The sequence below is a fragment of the Dromiciops gliroides genome, chromosome 2 (genome assembly GCF_019393635.1).
Source record: "Dromiciops gliroides isolate mDroGli1 chromosome 2, mDroGli1.pri, whole genome shotgun sequence".
Taxonomy (NCBI): domain Eukaryota; kingdom Metazoa; phylum Chordata; class Mammalia; order Microbiotheria; family Microbiotheriidae; genus Dromiciops; species Dromiciops gliroides.
This window is the reverse complement of record NC_057862.1, coordinates 624,099,012-624,116,505: the sequence shown is the minus strand read 5'-3', so window position 1 is coordinate 624,116,505 and position 17,494 is coordinate 624,099,012. Positions and strand designations below refer to the sequence as shown.

The 17,494-nt window shown below is 34.8% G+C and overlaps 1 protein-coding gene across 1 annotated transcript; it reads left to right on the top strand.

Moving 5' to 3' along the window:
* Nucleotides 1-10,067: 10,067 nt before the first annotated feature.
* LOC122742536 (small ubiquitin-related modifier 2-like) lies at nucleotides 10,068-10,562 on the top strand (the record flags this gene model as incomplete). The annotated part of the gene is made up of 1 exon (XM_043986835.1): nucleotides 10,068-10,562. A coding segment is annotated over one exon (495 nt), but the record flags the coding sequence as incomplete, so codon positions are not given.
* Nucleotides 10,563-17,494: the final 6,932 nt, after the last annotated feature.

The following is a 17,494-nucleotide window of genomic DNA, read 5'->3' as shown; positions in this document are numbered from 1 at the left end:
TATATCAACACACAATGTTGATGATACTGTCTACAATGTTCTTCTGGTTCTGCTCATCTCACTCATCATCAACACATGCAAGAACCTCCAGGTTTCTCTGAACTCCTCCTGCTCATGTTTCTTATAGCACAATAGTATTCCATTGTATTCATATACCACAATTTGTCCAGCCATTCCCCAATTGATGGGCACCCCCTCAACTTCCAATTCCTTGCCACCACATAGAGAGCAGCTATAAATATTTCTGTACATGTGGGTCCCTCTCCCCTTTACATGATTTCTTTGGGAAAAAGACCCCAAAGTGGTATTGCTGGGTCAAAGGGTATGCACAGCTTTATGGCCCTTTGGGCATAATTCCAAATTGCTCTCCAGAATGGTTGGATCAGTTCACACCTCCACCAACAATGCATTAGTGTTCCAATTTTTCCACATCTTCTCCAACCTTAATTATTTTCCTTTTTTAAAATTTTAGCCAATCTGATAGGTGTCAGGTAGTACCTTAGAGTTGTTTTAATTTGCATCTCTCTAATCATTAGAGATTTGGAGCATTTTTTCATATGGGAATAGAGAGCTTTGGTTTCTTCATCAGAAAACTGCCTCTTCATATCCTTTGACCATTTCTCAATGGGGGAATGACTTGGATTCTTATAAATTTGATTTAGTTCCCTATATATTTTAGAAATGAGGCCTTTATCAGAAGTACTGGGATAAAAAATTTTTTCCCAGCTTTCTGCCTCCCTTCTAATTTTGGATGCATTGCTTCTGTTTGTACATTTTTTAAAATTTAATGTAGTCAAAATCATCCATTTTGCATTTTATAATATTCTCTATCTCTTGTTTGGTCAAAAACTGTTTTCCTTTCCAAAGATCTGATAGGTAGACTATTCCTTTCTCTCCTAATTTACCTATGGTATCACCTCTTATGTCTAAATCATATATCCATTTTGACCTTATTTTAGTATAAGATATAAGATGTTGGTCTATGCCTAATTTCTGCCATACTATCTTCCAGTTTTCCCAGCAGTTTTTGTCAAATACTGAGTTTCTATCCCAGAAGCTGGAGTCTTTGGGTTTATCAAACACTGCATTACTAGTGTCATTTACTACTGCATTTCCTGTGCCTAGCCTATTCCATTGATCCTCCACTCTATTTCTTAGCTAGTACCAGATAGTTTTGATAACTGCCACTTTATAGTAAAGCTCCAGGTTTGGTACCACTAACCCACCTTCCTTTGAATTTTTTTTCATTATTTCCCTGGATATTCTTGATTTTTTGTTTTTCCAGATGAATTTTGTTATTATTCTTTCTAGCTCTATAAAATAATTTTTAGGCAGTCTGATTGGTATGGCACTGAATTAGTTAATTAATTTAGGCAGTATTGTCATTTTTACTATATTAGCTCTGCCTATCCATGAGCAATTGATATCTTTCCAATTATTTAGATCTGATTTGATTTGTGTGAAGAGTGTTTGGTAGTTGTGTTCATAGAGTTCCTGGGTTTGTTCTGGCAAGTAGACTCTCAAGTATTTTATATTATCTACCGTTACTTTAAATGGAATTTCTCTTTCTATCTCTTGCTGCTGGACTTTGTTGGTCATGTATAGAAATGCTGATGATTTATATGGATTTATTTTATATCCTGCTACTTTGCTAAAGTTGTTAATTGTTTCAAGTAATTTTTGAGTTGATTCTCTAGGATTCTTTAAGTATACCGTCAAATCATCTGCAAAGAGTGATAGTTTTGTTTCCTCCTTGCCTGTTCTAATTCCTTTAATTCCTTTTTCTTCTCTGATTGCTAAGGCTAACATTTCTAGTACAATATTAAAGAAAAGGGGTGATAATGGACATCCCTGTTTCACCCCTGATCTTACTGGGAAGGCCTCTAATTTATCTCCATTGCATATAATACTTGCTGATGGTTGTAGGTAAATACTGTTTATTATTTTAAGGAAAGTTCCACTTATTCCTAAAATATCTTGTGTTTTTATTAGGAATGGGTGTTGTATTTTGTCAAAAGCTTTCTCTGCATCTATTGAGATAATCATATGATTTTGGTTGGTCTTCTTATTGATGTGTTAATAGTTTTCCTAATGTTGAACCAGCCCTGCATTCCTGGTATAAATTCCACCAGGTCATTGTATATTATCCTGGTGATCACTTTAAGATTTTGGCATCAATATTCATTAGGGAAATTGGTCTATATTTTCTTTTTCTGTTTTTGCTTTGCCTGGTTTGGGTATCACCATCATATTGGTGTCATAAAAGGAATTTGGTAGAACTCCTTCTTCACCTATTTTTCCAAATAATTTGTATAATATTGGAATTAATTGTTCTTTAAATATTTGGCAAAATTCACCCGTAAACCCATCTGGCCCTGGGGATTTTTTCTTAGGGAGTTTATTAATGGCTTGTTCAATTTCATTTTCTAATATGGGTTTATTTAAGGATTTTGTTTCCTCTTCAGTTAACCTGGGCAGTTTGTATGTTTGTAAATGTTCATCCATTTCATTTAGATTGTCAAATTTATTGTCATACAATTGGGCAAAATAATTCCTAATTATTGATTTAATTTCCACTTTATTGGTGGTAACATCACCCTTTTCTTTTTTGATACTGGTAATTTGGTTTTCTTCTTTCTTTTTTTTTAAATCAAATTAACCAATATTTTATCTTTTTTATTGGTTTTTTCATAAAACCAGCTCTTAGTTTTACTGATTAATTCTATGGTTTCTTTTTTGTTTTGCTTTCAGTCTTCTTAATTTCTCCTTTAATTTTCAGGATCTCTAGTTTAGTGTCTAATTGAGGATTTCTAATTTGTTCTTTTTCTAGCTTTTTAAGTTGCATGCCCAATTCAATAATCTCCTCTTTCTCTCTTTTATTCATGTAAGCATTTAGAGCTATAAATTTTCCCCTAAGCACTGCTTTGGCTGCATCCCATAGATTTTGGTATGTTGTCTCATTATTGTCATTCTCTTGGATATAGTTATTGATTGTTTCTATGATTTGCTTTTGGCCCATTCATTCTTAAAATGAAATTATTTAGTTTCCAATTGATTTTCATTCTACTTTTCCCTGGCTCTTTCTTACGTGTAAGTTTTATTGCATCATGATCTGAGAAGGATGCATTTACTATTTCTGCCTTTCTACATTTGACTATGATGTTGTTGTGCCCTAATGCATGGTCAATTTTTGAAAATGTGCCATGTACTGCTGAGAAAAATGTATATTCCTTTCTATCCCCATTCAACTTTCTCCAGACATCTATCATGTCTAACTTTTCTAGTAATCTATTCACATCTAATTCTGAGAGGGGGAGATTCAGATCCCTCACTAGTGTAGTATTACTGTCTAATTCCTCTTGTAACTCATTTAACTTCTCTAAGAATTTGGATCCTATACCACTTGGCACATACATATTTAATATTGATATTACTTCATTATCTATAGTACCTTTTAGCAAGATGTAATTTCCTTCCTTATCTCTTTTAATGAGATCTATTTTTGCCTTGCCTTTGTCTGAGATAAGGATTCTGGCTTTTAATCCACTCTGCAATTTGCTTCTGTTTTATAGCAGAGTTCATCCCATTCACATTCACATTCACAGCTATTATTACTAACTGTCTATTCCCCTCCAGTCTATTTACCCCCTTTGTACTTTTCCCCCCTTCTTTCACCCTATTCTTCCTCACTGACATTTTACTTCTTACTCCTGACTCCCCCAATCTGCCCTACCTTTTTATCACCCCCTCTCTTTACCCTTTTCTCCCTTGCTTTTGTCCTCTCTTCTTTCAGTCACCCCCCCTTTCCCTTCCCCTTTTGCTTCCCTAAAGAATGAGCTAAATTTCTTTATCCCAATGAACGTATATGTTAATCCCTCTTTGAATCAAATCTAATGAGAGTAGGGTTGAAACAATCTTCACCACTCCTTTCTTTCCCTCTATTATAATAGTTTTTTTTTTCACTTCTTCATATGATATAATTCACACCATTCTACCTCCCCTTTCCTTTCTTCCCATAAATTCCCTTTTTAACCCCATAATTTTCTTTGTATCATCACATCAAAGACAATGTATATTTATATCCTCTGTGTAATGTCCCAAATACATTTACAGTTTTTAAGAGTTATGAATATTATCTTCCCATGTCAGGATATAAACAGTTTAACCTAATTGAGTAACCTTTTTTATCCCTTTGTTTACCTTTTTAAACTTCTCCTGTGTCTTGTATATTAAGATCAAATTTTCTATTCAGTTCTGTTCTTTTTATCAGGAAAGATTGAAAGTCTCTAATGTCATTGAATATCCATCTTTTCCCCTGAAAGGGAATGATCAGTTTTGCTGGGTAATAGATTCTTGGCTGCAATCCAAGCTCCTTTGCCTTCCAGAATATCATATTCCAAGCCTTGCGGTCCTTTAATGTTGAAGCTGCCAGGTCCTGAGCAATCCTGACTGTGGCTCCATGATATTTAAATGGCTTCTTTCTGGCAGCTTAGAGTACTTTCTCCTTCACCTGATAATTCTGGAATTTGGCTACAATATTCCTTGGAGTTGTCCTTTTGGGGTCTCTTTCAGGAGGTGATCAGTGGATTCTTTCAATGATGATTTTATCCTCTGATTCTATGTTATTGGGGAACTTCTCTTTAATAATTTCCTAGAATATGGTGTCTAGATTCTTTTTCTGGCCATGTCTTTCAGGCAGTCCAATTATTCTCAAATTGTCTCTTCTGGATTTGTTTTCCAGATCATTTGTCTTTCCAATGAGGTATTTCACATTTTCTTCTACTTTTTCATTCTTTTGATTCTGCTTGACTGATTCCTGGTGTCTCATGGATTCCTTCCAACTGACCAATTTTAATTTTTAAGGCATTGTTTTCTTCAGTGAGATTATGCACCTTTATTTTCCATTTGGCTAAATGATTTTTTAAGGCATTGTTTTCTTCAATGTGATTTTCCATTTGACCAGATGACTTTTTTAAGGAATTGTTTTCTGCAGTCAGTCTTTGTGCTTCCTTTTCCAAGCTGCTGATTCTTTTTTCATAGTTTTCTTGTTTTGCTTTCATTTCTCTCCCCATTTTTTTTTCTACCTCTCTCAGTTGATTTTTAAAATCCTCTTTAGGCTCTTCAAGGAAGGCTTTTTGTTCTTGAGACAAATTCACCTTCCCTCATGAGGCTTCACATGTAGGCAATTTGAGGGTATTGTCCTCATCTGAGTTTGCGTTCGCTTCTTCCCTATTGATACAGAAGCTCTCAATGGAGAGGGCTCTTTTTTGCTTCTTACTCATTATTGCAGTTTATTTATTTATTTTTTAAGTTGAGGTCTGCTCTGGGGGCACCACGGTCCTTGTTTTGGGCTTCTTGTGAAGGGGTATAGGTGCTGTGTGACTGGCTTTTTACTCTGAGGCCTTTATAGTGTGTGCAGTTTGCCCCCCTGCACTTCCTGTCTGATCCCGCTCAGTCAGTGGGCCTGGTCGCGCCAGTCCTGTTTGTGGCCCTATAGCTGGCAACTTGCACTCTCTGCTGGGGCACGTAGGGTTTTCCACTGTCCTAGTGGGCCATCAGAATTTTGAGCCAGGTTCCAGGGGCCTCAGTTGTTCGACTGTGGCCCTCAGCTTCCTTTAACTTGCCCCAACCTCCTCAGCGCTGTGCTGCTGCCCTGTGCTGGGCCTCCCTTTTGCCTGAGTCAGACCAACCTTTTCCTGAAGTCTTCTAAATTATCTCTGGTTTGAATACTGTGTCTCTCTGTCTCTTTGCAGGTTCTGTAGTTTCAGAATCTGTCTAGAGGCTTGATTTAATGTTCTTTTTGAGGGAACAGAAGGAGAGCTCAGGCAGTTTACTGATTCCTTTCTGCCATCTTGGCTACACCCATAAATTCAGAACTTGAAAAAGCAAAGGAGCCTTCTCCAAATTCCTGTCCTCCCACTCCAAGAGAGAGTCTTAAAATCTGAAAAACTACCACCACCCAGGAATCAGCTGAAAATACGCAGCAGAACGCCTGTCGCTCTCCAGCTTCCACCTAGAATGCCCAATTCTCTGATCACTCATTTTTGTAATGAGATTAACTCATAGAATAATTTAGCACTCAACCTGGCAGGTAGTACATGCTTAATAAATGTTTGTTAATTTGAGTTTACTCTCTCTGTCTCTCTCTCTGTCTCTGTCTCTCTCTGTGTGTGTTTTGTGTTTGTGTGTGTGTGTGTGTATGTGTATCTGTATGTGTCTGTGTCTGTGTCTGTGTCTCTCTCTCTGTCTGTGTGTGTGTCTCTTTCTCTGTCTCTCTTTCTCCCCTCAAGTTCTTTATGAAAACACCATTTTCAGCGTGTTAATAACAACCTAATTCTACCCCTATTATTCTTTCTATTTTGTATCTCTTGCAAATATTCTCCAAAGGAAAGGAAATTTTCTCAAATGATCAGACAGGGACACAATAGATGACCCTGAATTAGAATTTGTCATTATGAATTTTCTATTTATTTTATAAATGCACTTTCAATGCAAACAAGTGTATAAAGATATGAGGCCAAGCTTAAGGAAAATATGTGGGACAAATGTTATTCTGGATGCCTTTCGTTCATTGAAAATATGCCAGGAAACCTCAAAGCACAACCAGTAGGAAATGTAACTGTGGAATTTAGATAACTGAGGCCAAGCAGTCTCATGTCATACACCTCCACCATTATTCTTAGGCACAGAATCAGCAAAATTATAAGGGCTTTTGGTAATTTTGATCTCAGCAGCATTCCTTTGTAGAAATGAGATACAATAGAAATGGGGCAGTGGTAAAACCTGTATTCAAATACTTGTTCTACTCAACTTATTCAATTATGCCAAGTCAATGATCTTGTTGTCTTGCATTTCTTAAGTGCAAAATAAGAGAATTCAATTAGATAAAGCTATAGCTCCTCCTACCTCCAAATCTATGATACTGTGACCCCATTTTCAACCATGTTTAAGTTCACCAGTAGTTCTTGTCAGGAATGAAGTTCAAGTATATTTCCCTGGAAAAGAGGAAGAGAGTAAAGAGCCTTCTTTCTTCTTGCTAAATTATTTTCACAGCTTTCCCTATTATTAAAATAATTACTTCTCAGGATTAAGATTGTTTCTCACCTACAAAATGAATGAAGTGGTTTGGAGTCAAGATCTGAATTCAACTTTTGCTTCAGACATTTCTTGGGTGACCTGTCATTATTTAGATTTCAGTTTCTTTTTGCTGTGATATGTGAAATCTCTAAGATTCCACCAAAATTTGAATGTCCTGCCTGCTAATCTACCATGCAAAGGAAGCCTTCTCAGTACCCCTCAATCAATGCCTTCTTTCTATATTGTATGTAAATATGAAAGAATGTTTTTTTTTTGCATATTATTTTCCCCACCAGACTGTGGGCTCCTTGAGGTCAAGGATTGTGGTTTTACCTTTGTATATGTATCCCCAGTGCTTAGCAAAGAACTTAGTAGTGAGTGTTTTTTGTTTGTTTTGTTTGTTCAGGTGTTTTGTTAGTAGTGAGTGTTTTGTTTGTTCATGTGGTTTTTGATTGAGTAATGAGTTATCCTAAAATCACTCTCAATATTCTTCCTAGAACTTTGGGGAGTTGATTCAAATTATATCAAATTGAGACTAACTCTTTCAAAATTAATTAAATCATACACACCTTAAGGCTTTTTGCAGTTGCACTAAAGCAGCCTCAGAAAAGGGCAAATCCAAGCTTTAGAGTTTATGGAGTTCTTTCCATGATCTCCCTAGGTGATAATGCCTTGATATGCCCTATTGCTTTGTACTTATAGGCAAAGGGACTGGAGCAGGGATGTTGGTAGTAGACAAAGCTCCTATTGAGGAATTGTCTCTGTCACTGGAAGTTGGACCCTTCTTTCAAACAATGTCTTGGGGAAAGTTAGGTGTTGCAGTGGATGAAACACCATCTTTGGATTCAGGAGAACCTGAGTTCAAATCCAGCCTCAGACACTTGACATGTACTAGCTGTGTGACCCTTGGCAAGTCACTTAACCCTCATTACCCCACCAAAAAAAAAGAAAAAAAAGAAAAGAAAAAGAAAAAAAGACACAAAGTCTTACAGAGTTGCTTAGAACACTAAGATAATAAATGAATTTATCCATGGTCACATAGCTAATATTATCAAAGGCTAAACTTGATCTCTTGTCTTCCTCACTCCAAGGCCATCTTTCCATTAACTGTGCCATACTGCCTCTCCTATATGCATATATATTGATTAATTTTTTGACAAGCAGTTACCAAGCCCTTATCATGTATGAAGCCTTAGAAAAGGAGATAAAAATACAAAAAATATATAATCACTCTCTACTCCTCAAGGGATTGCATTCTATGGAGAACTTGGTAGATAGATATGAAAGAGAGAGAGAGAGAGAGAGAGAGAGAGAGAGAGAGAGAGAGAGAGAGAGAGAGAGATTGAGAGAGAATCACCTAATCACAATTGCACTAATATTGCTTGGATGCTGATTCAGAAACTAGGTGACTACTACTCTTTTTGGGGTTCTAGGGTTAATCTAGAGAGGTAGGGAGGAGAAATCATGATGGGGGATTGATTACTATGATCTGTACAATGCATTCTCCAATGTTTTTCAAAGTTATATTAATTAAACTTTTAGAAATGGGTATTTATGAAGGTGATATGGAAAAAATGCTTTCAAATATACACTCAAATGGGATCAGACTCTCCTATATATAAGTACAGAATACAGGGTTATACGCTAAAATTTAGAGAACATAGATGAGAAAGCAATAATTCATTGCTCCATACTTCCTGCCTTTGAGAATTTTCATGAAGTCCCTTTTAAGTGTAAAGTTCTATGATGGACTATGCCCTGAGGCTGCTATATAATGCTGTCTTGCAACCTGCAGCTGAATAAAGCTGTAGCGTCCCCAGTGGCCATACTCTGGTAAATTGTCTTTGCAGACTAAACCACCTTGAGGATAACAGAAATGTCTCAAAGCCATCACTGAGTAGGAATAATATCTGCTCCAAGCATGTGATGGTTTTTGCCTCCCTGGTGCAATGGGAAGTTGGGAACAATGTATCCCAAAGGCCATGAAGACAGCTGAAGTAAGTACTGTGGAGCACTTAGAGCTTGCTCAGACACAGAACATGACAAGGTCAACCACTGCTTCCTGATCCATTGCCAATCATCTTGACATTTATCTTGATACTGGATTTTGATGACTCTGGAAGAGAAAGTGACACTGATGACTGTGAAAGCCTGCGTTGTCAAATTAAATTCATGTCACAGGGGTGGAGTCAAGATGGTGGAGAGAACTCAGGAAGTTGCCTGAGCTCTCCTGAGTTTCCCTCAAAAACAACATTAAATCAAGCCTCTAAACAGATTCTGCAATGGGGTGAACTCTCCCATAAAATGAAAGTGAATAGAACAGTTCATTAAAAACCAGAAACCTACAATATGTTGCTTACAAGAAAAACATTTGAAGCAGAGAGATACACAAAGAGTAAAGGTAAAAGGTTGGAGTAGAATATATTCTGCTTCAGCTGAAGTAAAAAAAGCAGGCGTAGCAATCATTATCTCAAACAAAGCAAAAGCAAAAACAGACCTAATGAAAAGAGATAAGGAAGGAAACTACATCTTGCTAAAAGATACCATGGACAATGAAGTAATATTAATACTAAATATATATATATATGCACCAAGTTATATAGCATCTAAATTCTTAGAGAAGTTAAATGAGGTACAAGAGGAAATAGACAGCAACCCTATATTGGTAAATAATCTTAACCTTCCTCACTCTGAACTAGATAAAACTAACCACAAAATGGATAAGAAAGAAGGTAAAGTGGTGAATACAATTTTAGAAAATTCAGATATGATAGATGTCTGGAGACAATTGAATGGGGATAGAAGGTAATATACCTTTTTCTCAGTGGTATATGGCACATAAACAAAAATTGACCATGTATTAGGACACTAAATCCTCACATTCAAATGTAGAGAAGTAGAAATTGTAAATGAATCCTTTTCAAAACATGATGCATAAAAATTGCATGTAATAAAAAGTCATGGAAAGATAGACTGGCCTCTTCCTCCTCCTCCTCCTCCTCTTCCTCCTCCTCCTCGTCCTCCTCTTCCTTCTCCTCCTCCTCCTCTTCCTCACCATCACCACCACCATCATCTTCCTCCTCCTCCTCCTCCTGCTCCCGCTCCTGCCGCTGCTGCTTCTCCCCCTGTTCCCTTGGAGCGGACCATCCTGGTGCCTCTTTTGTGAAGCGGCGGCTGAGGAGACCCCCGGACTCGCCATGGCCGACGAAAAGCTGAAGGAAGGAGTCAAGACTGAAAACAACGACCACATTAATTTGAAGGTGGCAGGGCAAGATGGTTCGGTGGTGCAATTTAAGATTAAGAGGCACACACCACTTAGTAAACTAATGAAAGCCTATTGTGAACGACAGGGTTTGTCAATGAGGCAGATCAGATTCCGATTTGATGGGCAACCAATCAATGAAACAGACACACCTGCACAGTTGGAAATGGAGGATGAAGATACAATTGATGTAATCCAGCAGCAGACAGGTGGTGTTAACTAAAAAGAGAACCTGCAACTCTACTCCAGAACTGTGCTCCCAAGGAACACAATACATTCACAATTAGAAAACCAAGATTTGGTTCATCCACATCCTGACTACTGCAGTATAGTTTTCTCTCTTCTTTGATTCCCTTCCCCCATTCCTTTATTGTACATAAAGTAACTGGTGTATGTGCACAGGCATAATGCGTATTTTTTTTTAACTAAATGACCGATGGTATGTTTTGATCAACATCAAATGGAGATGGGGAGGGGAAAAAACAAACTGGTTCTGTGAAAATATCCCTTTTCTCCATTAGTGGCATGCTCATTCAACTTTCATCTTTGTATTCCAGTAAGTTATTTTGCTCTCACTGTTTAACAAACAAAAAAAAAACCCACAAAAAAAAAATCCTTGCATACCTTGTTTGATTGGATAATTTCAATGTTTTTCTTTTATCATTGTAAAACCAAGGACGATTTTATAACTTTTTTGTACGTAGCTGTTACATGTAGGGCAATCTCTGTCTCTCAGTAGGGATAAATTACTATAAAGAAATTGATCCTAGATAGTTTTCCCTTCAAGTCAAACATCTTGTTGTTTAAATAAACTTCTTGTTTAAAAAAGAAAATTAGAAAAAAAAAAGAAAGATAGACTGAAAATGAATTGTAAACTAAACAATATGATCCTAAAGAATGAGTGGGTTGAACAATAAATTGCAGAAACAATCAATAACTTCATCCAAGAGAATGACAATAATGAGACAATATACCAAAACTTATGGCATGTAGTCAAAGCAATTGTAAGGGGAAATTTTATATCTCTAAATGCTTACATAAATAAAATAGAGAAAGAGGAGAACAATGAATTGGGCATGCAACTAAAAAGCTAGAAAAATAATGAATTAAAATTCCCAAATTAAATACTAAATTAGAAGTTCTGGAAAACAAAGAAGAGATTAATACAAGTGAAAGTAATAAAACTATGGAATTACTACACAAAACTAAGATCTGGTTTTTTGAAAAAAATATCAATGAAATAGATAAACCTTTGGTTAATTTCATTAAAAAAAATAAGAAAATTAAATTACCAGTATGAAAAATGAAAGTAGAGAATTTACCACCAATGAAGTGGATATAAAAGCAATAATTAGGATCTTATTTGCCCAACTGTAATAAATTTGACAATCTAAATTAAATGTATGAATATTTACAAAAATATAAATTGCCAAGAGCAATTGAAGAGGAAAGAAAAGACCTGAGTAGCCAAATTTTATAAAAAGAATTTGAACAAGCCATCAATGAATGCTCTAAGAAAAAATCTCCAGCACCAGATGTGTTTACAATTGAATTCTTCCAACCATTTAAAAAACAACTAATTCCAATATTATAAAAATTATTTGGAAAAATAGGTTAAGAAGGAGTTCTACCAAATTCATTTTATGACAAAAATATTGTGTTGATACCTAAAGCAGTCAGAGCCAAAACTAAGAAAATTATAGAAAAATTTCCAAATGAACCTTGATGCAAAAATTTTAAATAAAATATCAGAAAGAAGATTTTTAGCAATTCATCACCAGGACAATACAGTATGATCAGGTGGGATTTATACCAGGAATACAGAGCTGGTTCAACATTAGGAAAACTGTCAACATAATCAACCACTTAAATAACAACACTATCCAAAATCATATGATTATCTCAATACATCTAGAAAAGGCTTTTAACAAAATACAGCACTCATTCTTCATAAAAACAGTAGAGAGCATAGGAATAAGTGGAACTTTTCTTAAAATAATAAGCAGTATCTAAATGGAATCATCAGTAAACATTATATATGATGTGTATAAGTTAGAGGCCTTCCCAATAAGATCAGAGGTAAAACAAGGATGACCACTATCATCTGTATTATTTAATATTTTACTAGAAATGTTAGATATAACAATAAGAGAAATAAAATGAATTCAAGGAAATAGAATAGGAAAGGAGGAAACAAAACTATCACTCTTTGCAGATGATATGATGGTATACTGAGAGAATTCAGGAAAATCAACTAAAAAACTATTTGAAACAATTAACAATTTTAGCACAGTTTCAGGTTATAAAATGAATCCACATAAATCATCAGCATTTCTATATAAGACCAACAAAGCTCAGCAGCAAGAGATAGAGAGATTCCATTTAAAGTAACTGTAGATAATATACAATATGTGGTAGTCTACCTACGAGGACAAACCCAGGAACTCTATGAAAACAGTTACAAAAGATTTTTCACACAACTAAAATCAAATCTAAACAATTGGAAAAATATAAATTGCTCATGGTTAGGCCAAGCTAATATAATAAAAATGACAATTCTACCTAAATTAATTTACTTATTCAGTGCCATACCAATTAGACTACCTAAAAATTATTTTGTAGAGCTAGAAAAAAGATAATAAAATTCTTCTGGAAGAAGAAAAGCTTAAGGATATCAAGGGAACTAATTTTTTAAAATGCACAAAAAGGTGGACTAGCTATGTGAAATCTGAAGCTATTCTATAAAGTAGTAGTCATGAAAACTATTTGGTAGTGGTTAAGAAATAGAGTGGTGTTTCAATGGAACAGGTTATGCACAGGAGACATAGTAGTAAATGACTATAGTAATATACTGTTTGATAAACTCAAAGACTCCAGCTTCTGGGATTAGAACACAGTATTTGACAAAAACTACTGGTGAAAGTGGAAGATAGCATGGCAGAAACTAGGCATAGACCAACATTCTACACCATGTACCAAAATAACACCAAAATGGGTATATAATTTAAAATATAAAGTGTGATACCATAGGTAAATTAGGAGAGGAAGGAATAGCTTCTCTCTCAGATCTATGGAGGGGAGAAGAATATATGACCAAACAAGAAATAGAGAATATTACAAACAGCAAAATGGATGATTTTGATTACAATAATTTTTTTAAAATTGTACAAACAGAAGCAATGCAGCCAAAATTAAAAGTCAAGCAGAAAGCAGAAACTATTTTTACAGCCAGTGTTTCTGATAAAGGCCTCATTCTAAAATATATAGGGAAGGAAATCAAATTTATAAGAATGCAAGTCATTCTGCAATTGAAAAATGGTCGAAGGATATGAACAAGCAGTTTTCAGATGAAGAAATCAAAGCTTTCTATTATCATATGAAAAAATGCTCTGAATCACTATTGATTAGAGAAATGCAAATTAAAACAGCTCTGAGGTACTACCTCGCACATATTAGACTGGCTAATATGACAAAAAAGAAAATTTTTTAAAAATGTTTGAAAAGCTGTGGAAAAATTGGAACACTAATGCATTGTTGGTGGAGTTGTGAACTGATCCAACATTTCTGGAGAACAATTTGGAACTATGCCCTTAGGGCTATTAGGCTGTGCTTAACATACCCTTTGACCAAGTAATATCACTACTAGGTCTGTATTCCAAAGGGATCATAAAAAAGGGAAAAGGACCCACATGTACAAAAATATTTATAGCAGCTCTCTTTGTGGTGGCAAAGCATTGGAGATCAAGGGAATGCCCGTTAATTGGGGATTGCCTGAACAAGTTGTGGTATATGAATATAATGGAATACTATTGTGTTGTAAGAAATGATGAGCAGACATATTTCAGAAAAACTTAAGTGGACTGATGCTGAATGTAGTGAGCAAAACCAAAAAAAAAAAATTGTACAGAGAAATAGCATCATTGTCCAGTGATCAACTCTCATACACTTTGCTCTTCTCAGCAATACAATGATCCACAACAATTCCAAATGAGTCATGATGGAAAATGCTCGCCACATACAGAAAAAAGAACTATGGAATCTGGATACAGATTGAACCATACTGTTTCCGCTTTTGGTGATTTTTTTATTTTTTTATTTTGAGGTGTTTCCCTTTTGTTCTGATTCTTCTTTCACATTATGACTAATATAGAAATGAGTTTAATATATTACCTATATCAGATAGCTTTCTTAGTGCGGGAGGAGAGAAGGGATGGTGGGAGAAAAATTTGGAACTAAACATTTTATTAAAAATATTGAAAACTCTCTTTACATGTAACTGGGAAATAATAAAATAATTTTATGATTAAAACATTCAATTCATGTACCTGTCAGGGCATTACCCCATGATGTCATCAGTACTCTTTTAAAATGAAGCATTCTGAATATGTTGTTTCTATTAAGATATTTAAAGTTAGTTTAATTTTTTCTAGTGATTTTAATATAATATTACCTTTATTGAGTTTGTAGGGCATGTGAATATTTTGCAATGTTTTGTCCCATGTACTGTTGTGTGTATTTGTGAAGTTTGATTTTAAACCTGTGTTGGATTGTATCTCTATTCATTTTCATCATATGATATTCCATCTTTCTAAACTGTGAAAATATTTTACAATCTTGACTGTCATCCAACGAATTAGTTTTTTCTGTATTTATTTCATATGTGCATTTGATAATTATGCCATTAATGCCTTCATCCAAATTATTGACAAAATATGCATTGGAGAAAATATCAAAGAAATCACAGCAACACTTCACTAGAGACTTCCTTTCAACACAGAGACACTGAAACCTATATGCTAATGATTACTTCTGATGTCCATTCATTCAATAAGCTTGAAATCTACATAAATTTATGTTATCATGTAGGCCATTTATTCACATGAAATATTTTCAGTTAGTCTAGAAGGATATCATAGAAGAATATTAAATAGATTGCAGAAATCTAGCTTTATTTACTAAACCTCTGACATCTTCAAGATTTATTACCTTACTGAAAGTGAGGTGAGTCCATCATGGTCTTTTCATTTACTGCCTCTTGGTGATTACTACTATTCTTTTCAATTACTAAAAAGATATTATTTTCATAATGATTATAATTTTATCAGAAATTGAAATAAAACTCCCTTTTATTTTAACAAATCTGTTAAATTCTCCTATGTGAAAATGACATTTTGTTTCTCTAACCTTATAGAGAGTTTTTTTTTCTTTTAAAGATCTGCTACCGAATGATATAGATTAGATTACATAAAACATTTGTTTGAATTTACTATCTAGCAGATACTGTGGTAAATAAAAGGAATGACAAGCAAAAGAAAACCAGTTCCTGTCCTCAAGAAAATTACAATTTGAGGGGACAGACAATACAAAACAAAGAAGTTGAAAAGAAAGAGGAGGATATCTTCTGGATAGTAAGGGCTAAACCAGGTTAGTGAAGAGCATGGCTAGAACAGGTAAATCCTTAAATGTAGATTATTAGAAGAAACATAATAATTAGGGGATAAACCTGCAAGATTAAAAAAAAAAAAAGATCTCCAGTATGAAAAGGGTCCTGAGACAGAGGGAGAGAATTTATCTAAAATCATAAGTCACATCAGAATGGAAGTAAGTATTGCCAATCGGATACTTCTTCAAATGGAAATTCCAAGGAAGAACTCATTAATCAGAGTAAGAGGCTGTGGGAGTAATGTCACATTGGATGAAAAGAAGTTGTGGATGTTAGAATGGAGATCCCAAAAAATCTCAACAAGCTGAAATGACTGGCTACCTCCAGCATGATGAAATCTATAATGGAGAGATGTGAACTTCACTACAAAAATCAACTTACTGTCTCTTTCCTGCATGTTCTATAGATAGAAGATTTAGGAGGAAAATATGCAAAAATTGTGATTGTACAATGGAAAGCATTACCAACAGAAGTAATAAAGGCTCAACAGGATTTTTCTTTTCCTTTTTGTTTTCTTAGAAAATGATAGGTAGTTTTCTTTTGGAAATACAGCTAGTTATGCTTTTAAGAAATCTCCACTCATTCTAATACTCATCTTTTTCTCTTTTTTTTTTTACCATTCTATAAAAGAAGGAAAAAGTTAAATGATTGATCCAAACAAGATATTCATTTAGTCTGATTTATGATTGTTATAATGGGAGGTAGCTTGAACTATTACAGGTTAACTTTTTGGTGGGAAGTATCTTAATACCATTCTGAATGTTCTCCCTCTCCCTTGGGTCACTTTCTTTAAAAAGTAAGAAATTCTCTGAATCATATTCACGTGTTACTTAACTCCCTCTCCCTTCTCCCCTCTTTCTACTATGCTTTCAAATCCAGGATGTAAATAATAAAAGGAAAAAAAAAAGGCTTCCAAGCCATTGTCTTATGACTTTTACATGTAAAGTCCACAATTCATATTTTTAAATGATCTTATAAATCTCAATCACAAAATTTCAGAACTCACCCAAGTCCCTGTCTTTGAGAAGGTAAGACTATCTTTTTTTTTTCCTGTTAGCACCTTTTCCTATCATAGGTTTAACCATATTGCTGCCCAGTTACTGCAGAGTTCATTCAATATCATTACTCTAGCTCCTTCCAGTGGCAAAGAACAAATATGTCACAAAGGAATGAAGCTCTGAGCAGTCCAGGATACAGAACTCTGAGACTGAAAAAGGATTATGGATGAATTTATTCTGTTTCTTTTTCTTTTCCTTTAAAATTTATGTTGAAATCCTGATGGAAAAGAAATGGAACTTCATTCAGAATATGTAAAGGCACTTAGGTCAAGTAAACCAACAAAATATTTCTCAGTCCATCTACACTAATACGTAACCAGAGACATTGAGTTAAAAAAAAAAACAAAAGTTCCAAGTCCTGGCAACATACCAGCTACATAATCCCATGAAGAATGTGGAGTGTACATCTCCATAAAATGTAAGCTCTTTTGTACTAAAGAGGAAATACTTTATTATCAAAACAGCAGCATTTTAAATTTTCCCTTTTCCTTGCTCAGTTTTCTCACTTTCTTCTTTCCTTCTCTGCAGTTCTTTTTCCTATCTTTTTGTATTCCTTTGTATTTTTTCTTTCTTCTTGCATTCTTGCTTCCATTCTTTTTTAACTCCTTCATTCCTTCCTTTTTCCTTCCTTCCTTATTTCTTTCTTTCCTTCCT